At 57.5% G+C, this 8,543-nt stretch overlaps 1 protein-coding gene across 1 annotated transcript in view; it reads left to right on the top strand.

The window, feature by feature from the left end:
• Nucleotides 1–1,087: 1,087 nt before the first annotated feature.
• LOC144677324 (proteasome activator complex subunit 1-like) overlaps nucleotides 1,088–8,543 on the top strand; it is a gene marked incomplete at both ends in the record, with an annotated part of 33,225 nt that continues 25,769 nt past the window's right edge. Inside the window, 4 exons of the mRNA XM_078537462.1 lie at nucleotides 1,088–1,184; nucleotides 1,889–1,986; nucleotides 4,021–4,089; nucleotides 8,149–8,216. Coding sequence (XP_078393588.1) covers nucleotides 1,088–1,184; nucleotides 1,889–1,986; nucleotides 4,021–4,089; nucleotides 8,149–8,216 — 332 coding nt within the window. The remainder of the gene's footprint in view (nucleotides 1,185–1,888; nucleotides 1,987–4,020; nucleotides 4,090–8,148; nucleotides 8,217–8,543) is intronic.

Genomic DNA, 8,543 nt, shown 5'->3' with positions numbered 1-8,543 from the left:
GAAGGATAAACTGAAGGAGGAGAAGGTGAGTGGGGGCAGATGGGGTGAAGGGGACAGTCTCAACAATACACACGCGCGGTTAGAGCGCTCTGACCCTGCCTCGGTACTGACCCTCCGACACTCCCTCAGTACTGACCCTCCGACACTACCTCAGTACTGACCCTCCGACACTCCCTCAGTACTGACCCTCCGACACTCCCTCAACACTGACCCTCCGATACTCCCTCAGTACTGACCCTCCGACACTCCCTCAACACTGACCCTCCGATACTCCCTCAGTACTGACCCTCCGACACTCCCTCAGCACTGACCCTCCGACACTCCCTCAGTACTGACCCTCTGACACTCCCTCAACACTGACCCTCCGACACTCCCTCAGTACTGACACTCCGACGCTCCCTCAGTACTGACCCTCCGACACTCCCTCAGTACTGACCCTCAGATACTCCCTCAGTACTGACCCTCTGACACGCCCTCAGTACTGACCCTCTGACACTCCCTCAGTATTGACCCTCCGCCACTCCCTCAGCACTGACCCTCCGACAGTGCGGCTCTCCCTCAGTACTGACCCTCCGACAGTGCGGCTCTCCCTCAGTACTGACCCTCCGACAGTGCAGCTCTCCCTCAGCGCCGACCCTCCGACAGTGCGGCTCTCCCTCAGTACTGACCCTCCAACAGTGCAGCTCTCCCTCAGCGCCGACCCTCCGACAGTGCGGCTCTCCCTCAGCACCGACCCTCCGACAGTGCGGCTCTCCCTTAGTACTGACCCTCCGACAGTGCGGCGCTCCCTCAGTACTGACCCTCCGACAGTGTGGCTCACCCTCAGCACTGACCCTCAGACAGTGCGGCTCTCCCTCAGCGCTGACCCTCCGACAGTGCGGCTCTCCCTCAGCGCCGACCCTCCGACAGTGCGGCGCTCCCTCAGCACTGACCCTCCGACAGTGCGGCGCTCCCTCAGTACTGGAGCTGAACTGATCTCGCCGCTCTGCTCTCCGTGGTGCTGAAGTGAGTTGGGAGGGGTCAGGAGGTGTCGCTATAAGTGGAGTTGGATGCGGAGGGCTCTGAGGTTTTTGTGTTAATTTGGCAGAAGAAGAAGAGAGAGGCGGCGAAGAAAGATAAGGATAGCACGAAGGAGAAGGAAAAGGAAAAGGAAAAGGATAAGGATAAGGATGATGAAGACAGTGGTAAGTCCGTCAACTCCCTCATCACCCTCGGGCGGGTGGTGAACCATGAGACCCTAAGACCATCAGACCTAGGAGCAGAAATGAGGCCATTCGGCCCATCGAGTCCGCTCCGCCATTCAATCACGGCTGATAAAGTTTCTCAACCCCTACGGCCACCACTTCAGAGAGGACGGGGGGTTGGGGGGGTGGAATGTGGGCGGCGAGGGTGCTGGGGGGGGGTGGGTTTGGGGAGCATTGCAGAGTTCTCCCTCGTGCCCCGGCGCCCCCATCGTCATCATCGCCCCCCCCCACTACGAACAGCGGCGGTTCGAGGCGCACAGCGCCAATGGCTATCTCCCCGACGCGGAGGTCTGGGCTGTCCGTGGGATCTTGCTGTGCCGCCGGGGGCCCCGGGATGCGCCGATCCTCCAGCCACCCCCCCCACCGCCCGCCCCTGATGAGTGGGCCCGGCAGCCAAATTTCGGGCCTTTCTCTCGAAGACCCGTTTATTTGCAGAAGGCGTCGCTTGCGGGCGTGCGACTCCGTGCACCGCCTCTACCGTCTGGGCCTGCACCTCCTTTGGGATTTTGCGCGCGTGATGGCCAGCGCTCGAATGCTCTCTCTCTTTCTCTCTCGTGCTGCCTCGCCTGTTGATGCTTTCACTGTTTCTGCCCTCCTCCTCCCCCCCCTCCACCCACCATTCACCGGCCGCCCTCTGTTTCCAGGTCCCCCCTGTGGCCCGGTGCCCAGTAATGACAAGATCCTGGCCCTGCTGAAGGAGGTGAAGCCGGAAATCAACCTGCTGAAGGAGAAAAGCAACGTGGTGAGCCCCGTTATTCCCGTGCTCGTCCGCCCGCTCCTTATTCCGTTACCCACCACAGCTCCGGACTCCGACCCGGGAAACTCGTTCGACGAGTGGCTCTAACTCTCCCATCGAAGACCACCCCTCTAATCCCCTAACTCTCCCATCGAAGACCCTCCCTCTAATCCCCTCACTCTCCCATAGAAGACCCTCCCTCTAATCCCCTCACTCTCCCATCAAAGACCATCCCTCTAATCCCCTAACTCTCCCATCGAAGACCCTCCCTCTAATCCCCTAACTCCCATCCGAGACCCTCCCTCTAATAATCCCCTAACTCCCCCATCGAAGACCCTCCCTCTAATCCCCTAACTCTCCCATCGAAGACCCTCCCTCAAATTCCCTAACTCCCCCATCAAAGACCATCCCTCTAATCCCCTAACTCTCCCATCAAAGACCATCCCTCTAATCCTCTAACCCTCCCATCGAAGACCATCCCTCTAATCCCCTAACTCTCCCATCGAAGACCATCCCTCTAATCCCCTAACCCTCCCATCGAAGACCCTCCCTCTAATCCCCTAACTCTCCCATCGAGGACCATCCCTCTAATCCCCTAACTCTCCCATCGAAGACCCTCCCTCTAATCCCCTAACTCTCCCATCGAAGACCATCCCTCTAATCCCCTAACTCCCCCATCGAAGACCATCCCTCTAATCCCCTAACTCTCCCATCAAAGACCATCCCTCTAATCCTCTAACCCTCCCATCGAAGACCATCCTCTAATCCCCTAACCCTCCCATTGAAGACCCTCCCTCTAATCCCCTAACTCTCCCATCGAGGACCATCCCTCTAATCCCCTAACTCTCCCATCGAAGGCCCTTCCTCTAATCCCCTAACTCTCCCATCGAAGACCCTCCCTCTAATCCCCTAACTCCCCCATCGAAGACCCTCCCTCTAATCCCCTAACTCTCCCATCGAAGACCCTCCCTCTAATCCCCTAACTCCCCCATCGAAGACCCTCCCTCTAATCCCCTAACTCCCCCATCGAAGACCCTCCCTCCAATCCCCTAACACTCCCATCGAAGACCCTCCCTCTAATCCCCTAACTCTCCCATCAAAGACCCTCCCTCTAATCCCCTAACTCTCCCATCGAAGACCATCCCTCTAAACCCCTAACTCTCCCATCGAAGACCATCCCTCTACTCCCCTCACCCTCCCATCGAAGACCATCCCTCTAATCCCCTAACTCTCCAATCAAAGACCCTCCCTCTAATCTCCTAACCCTCCAATCAAAGACCCTCCCTCTAATCCCCTAACCCTCCAATCGAAGACCATCCCTCTAATCCCCTAACCCTCCCATCGAAGACCCTCCCTCTAATCCCCTAACTCTCCCATCGAAGACCATCCCTCTAATAATCCCCTAACTCTCCCATCGAAGACCATCCCTCTAATCCCCTCACTCTCCCATTGAAGACCATCCCTCTAATTCCCTAACACTCCCCATTCAGCCCATCGGGCCTTTACTAGCCCTAATAACATTCTCCCTTTAAGACCAAAACCGCACACGGTAATCGAGGTGCGGTCCCACCCAACGCCCTGTATAACTATAGCGCAACATCCTCCTTTTCGCGTTGAAACCCTCTCCTAACAAAGGATAGCGTTCCATGGGCCCTCCTAATGACTCGCTGATGCCTGCACGCTAACCATTTGTCATTCATGCGCTGGGATGCCCAGATCCCTCTGCACCTGGCAATTCCTGGCAGCCGCCCTCCGTCTTAAGTCCTGGCCCACCCCCACCCCACCTTCGACTCCGCCTACAAGACTTGGACTCCGCCCCCCCCACCATACCCCTCCTACCCACCCCCCCACCCCCCCAACCCCCCGACCCTTACGTCCTCATCGCTACAGGCAAAGCGGGGCCCCTGGCCTCGGGTTCCTGCCCGCTCGGGAGGGACAAGCGGCTGTGGTGGGGGGGGGTGGTGGTGGGGCGGCGTCGGCGTGTGAATGAGCGGCTGGGTGTCTGATTCCTTCTCCTCCTCCCTTCCCTCCCTTTGGCAGGTGAGCATGTGGATCCAACTGCAGGTCCCCAAGATTGAAGACGGCAACAACTTTGGTGTGGCGGTGCAGGTACAGCCAAGGGGGCCAGGGGGCCGGTGGGGGGGTGGTGGGGGGAGGGGAATGGGTTTTCGTGTCAAGGTCAGGTTATAGACGTGCGGACAAAGAATCGAGCTCTGCTCCCCCCATTCAATAAGACCGTGGCTGACCTGATTGTAACCTCAACCCCTGCCCACCCCCACCCCGATAACCTTTCACCCCCTTGTGAATCAAGAATCTATCTCGCCCACCCCCCCTTAAAAACATTCACAGACTCTGCCCCCACCGCCTTGTGAGGGAGAGAGTTCCAAACACTCACCCCCGCCCCCTCGGAGAGAAAACATTTCCCCTCGTCTCTGTCCTAAACGGACCACCCCCTCATTTTTAAACAGTGACCCCCCCCAACCTCGTTCTCGATTGTCCCACAAGAGGAAACATCCTCTCCCCATCCCACCCTGTCCGAGACCCTCCCTCAGGATCTTAAAGGTTTCAATCGAGTTGCCTCTCACTCTTCTAAACTCCAGCGGACACAAGGCCTAACCTGTCTGACCTTCCCTCATATAACAGCCCGCGCATTCCTGGTATTAGTCTGGTAAACCTTCTCTGAACTGCTTCCAACGCATTTACACCCTTCCTTAAATAAGGTGACCAACTCTGTACACAACACTCCAGATGTGGTCTCACCACTGCCCTGTACCAACTGAAGCAAAACCTCCCTAACTTTTATATTCAATCCCCCCTCACAATAAATGATAACTTTCTATTAGCTTCCTAAATAGTCTTTTGGTAGGGCAGAATATTGCTGAAAAAATAGACGTGTCGAGGCTTTTAATATTGCACTCAACAGGACACTCCTCAAGAATACCAAGATAAAGGTAAAACAACAATTTATACTGCATGGGAAGAGAGCGCCGATTGGTTGGCAAGGGGCCTCTCACTGGTAGAGGCTTTCACTGGTGGATTCTCCATGGCAACGCCTCCGCGAATCAGAGGCCGCTTGCCAGCCCGTCCGCGCTCTCTTCCCATGCGGTATAAATTGTTGTTTTGACCCTTATACTGGTACTCTTGAGGAGTGCCCTGACGAGTGCAAGATGAAAACCTGCGACCTGTCTATTCCTTCAGCAACGCTTGTCCGATTACGCGCTGGGTAGCTGGGAGCTACCCTGTCGCGGGCTCATGCACTGGGCTACCAAGATCCCTCCACCGCCTCACAGCTCTGCAATCTCTCGCCGTCCAGAACACTTCCCCTTCCTCGGCTCGGGGAGAGGGGTTGGGGTTGCTCGCCTGGGAGGGACAGGGGGGTCGAGGGGAGATCCGATTGATCTCCGGGGCGGGGTTGAGACAGGTTCGGACGAGGTGGGCAGAGGGGACTCTGTTCCCGTTCGTTGACAGGGCAAGGGCTGGGGCAATTGGGGTTGGGGGGGGCGGGGGAGGGGGGAATGTGAGGGGGAAGGTTTTGGAATTTGAAGAGGGAGTAGGAGTGGGAGGTGAGTGAAGTGAGCTCAACGTTGTTGGCGACACTACAACCCCCTACACCCCTCCCTATCTCTGTAACCTCCTCCAGCCCCCACACCCCTCCCTATCTCTGTAACCTCCTCCAGACCCACACCCCTCCCTATCTCTGTAACCTTCCTCCAGCCCCTACACCCCTCCCTATCTCTGTAACCTCCTCCAGCCCCCTACAGCCCTCCCTATCTCTGTAACCTCCTCCAGCCCCTACACCCCTCCCTATCTCTGTAACCTCCTCCAGCCCCTACACCCCTCCCTATCTCTGTAACCTTCTCCAGCCCCCACACCCCTCCCTATCTCTGTAACCTTCCTCCAGCCCCTACACCCCTCCCTATCTCTGTAACCTCCTCCAGCCCCTACACCCCTCCCTATCTCTGTAACCTCCTCCAGCCCCCACACCCCTCCCTATCTCTGTAACCTCCTCCAGCCCCCACACCCCTCCCTATCTCTGTAACCTTCCTCCAGCCCCTACACCCCTCCCTATCTCTGTAACCTCCTCCAGCCCCCTACAACCCTCCCTATCTCTGTAACCTCCTCCAGCCCCCACACCCCTCCCTATCTCTGTAACCTTCCTCCAGCCCCTACACCCCTCCCTATCTCTGTAACCTCCTCCAGCCCCTACACCCCTCCCTATCTCTGTAACCTCCTCCAGCCCCTACACCCCTCCCTATCTCTGTAACCCCCTCCAGCCCCACTACAGCCCTCCCTATCTCTGTAACCTTCTCCAACCCCCTACACCCCTCCCTATCTCTGTAACCTCCTCCAGCCCCTACACCCCTCCCTATCTCTGTAACCTCCTCCAGCCCCCTACACCCCTCCCTATCTCTGTAACCTCCTCCAGCCACCTACACCCCCTCCCTATCTCTGTAACCTCCTCCAGCCCCCTACACCCCTCCCTATCTCTGTAACCTCCTCCAGCCCCCTACACCCCTCGCTATCTCTGTAACCTCCTCCAGCCCCCTACATCCCTCCCTATCTCTGTAACCTCCTCCAGCCCCCTACAACCCTCCCTATCTCTGTAACCTCCTCCACCCCCTACAACCCTCCCTATCTCTGTAACCTCCTCCAGCCCCCTACACCCCTCCCTATCTCTGTAACCTCCTCCAGCCCCTACACCCCTCCCTATCTCTGTAACCACCTCCAGCCCCTACCACCCTCCGAGATCTCTGCGCTCCTCCGATTCCCATCGCTCCACCATTGGCGGCCGGGCCTTCAGCTGCCTGGGGTGGGGACCCTAAGCTCGGGAATTCCCTCCCTCAACCTCTCTCTCTCTCTCCCTCCCTTCCTCTCTCTGTCTCACTCTCCCTCTCTCTGTCTCATTCTCCCTCCCTCTCTCTGTCTCACTCACCCTCTCTCTCTCTCTCTCTCCCTCCCTCTCTCTGTCTCACTCTCTTTGTCTCTCTCTGTCTCTCTCTCTCTCTCTCCCCCTCTCTCTCTCTCTCTCTCCCTTTCTCTCTCTGTCTCTCTACCTCTCTCTCTCTCTCTCTCTCCCTCCCTCTCTCTCCCTCCCTCTCTCTCTCTCTCTCTCTGTCTCTCCCTCTCTCCCTCCTTCTCTCTCCCTCCCTCGGTCTCTCTCTCTCTGTCTGTCTCTCTCTCTATCTCTGTCTCTCTCTCTCTGTGTCTCTCTCTCTCTGTCTCTCTCTCCCTCCCTCTCTCCCTCTCTCCCCCTCCCTCTCTCTCTCCTTCCCCATCTCTCTCTCTCACCCTCTGTCTCTCTCTCTCTCTCCTCTCTGTCTCTCCCTTTCTCTCTCCCTCCCTCTCTCCCCCTCCGTCTCTCTCTCTCTGTCTCCCTCCCTCTCTCTCTCTCTCTGTCTCCCTCCCTCTCTCTCTCTCTCTCCCTCCCTCTCTCTCTCTCTCTCTGTCTCTCTCCCTCCCGCTCTCTCTCTCTCTCTCCCTCCCTCTCTCTCTCTCTCCCTCCCTCTCTTTCTCTCTCTCTCTCTGTCTCTATCTCCCTCCCTCTCTCTGTCCCTCTCTCTCCCTCCCTCTCTCTGTCTCTCTCTCTCCATCCCTCTCTCTGTCTCTCTTTCTCCCTCCCTCTCTTTGTTGCTCTCTCTCCCTCTGTCTCTCTCTCTCTGTCTCTCTCTATCTCTGTCTCTCTCTCTGTGTGTCTCTCTCTCTGTCTCTCTCTCTCTCCCTCCCCCTCCCTCTCTCTCACCCTCTGTCTCTCTCTCTCTCTCTCTCTGTCTCTCCCTCTCTCTCTCCCTCCCTCTCTCCCCCTCCATCTCTCTCTCTCTGTCTCCCTCCCTCTCTCTCTCTCTCTCCCTCCCTCTCCTCCTCTAAGACGCTCCTAAAAGCCTCCCTCTTTGACCGAGCTTTTGCTCTCCTGTCACTAATACCTCCTCAAGTGGCTGAGGGGCCACATCCCGGTTGATAGGAGCTTTCTGAAGCATCGTGGGATAACCAAGGTGCTAGACCAATGAAGGGCGTTATTGCCGAGGTCTCGATTTTCACCCCGTGCCCTTCACGCCCATCGCAAAGGGTGCACTACACGAGGTTGCTATTTGGCCATGTTGTGGTGTCGGGTGTCCGGCCGCCTGGAGTGACCCCCTCCTGCTGTTCACGTTCTCCCTCCTCACATTTCAGGAGAAGGTGTTCGAGTTGATGACCAACAGCCGGACAAAGATCGAGGGATTCCAAACGCAGATCACCAAGTAGGTCCCGGCCGGAGGGGAGGTGGGGACCGCGGCGTTTGGGGAAGGTGGGGCAGGGGGAATGGTGGGCGGGAGAGTGAACCTCACTCCTATAGTGAGGGGGAGAGTGAACCTCACTCCTGTAGTGAGCGGGAGAGTGAACCTCACTCCGATAGTGAGGGGGAGAGTGAACCTCACTCCCGTAGTGAGGGGGAGAGTGAACTTCACTCCTATAGTGAGGGGAAGAGTGAACCTCACTCCTATGGTGAGCGGTAGAGTGAACCTCACTCCTATAGTGAGCAGGAGAGTGAACCTCACTCCTATAGTGAGCGGGAGAGTGAACCTCAC

This window comes from Cetorhinus maximus, unplaced genomic scaffold, assembly GCF_964194155.1.
Source record: "Cetorhinus maximus unplaced genomic scaffold, sCetMax3.hap1.1 HAP1_SCAFFOLD_2400, whole genome shotgun sequence".
Taxonomy (NCBI): domain Eukaryota; kingdom Metazoa; phylum Chordata; class Chondrichthyes; order Lamniformes; family Cetorhinidae; genus Cetorhinus; species Cetorhinus maximus.
Note: the sequence above shows the minus strand (reverse complement) of the source record. Positions and strands in the feature narration are given on the sequence as shown.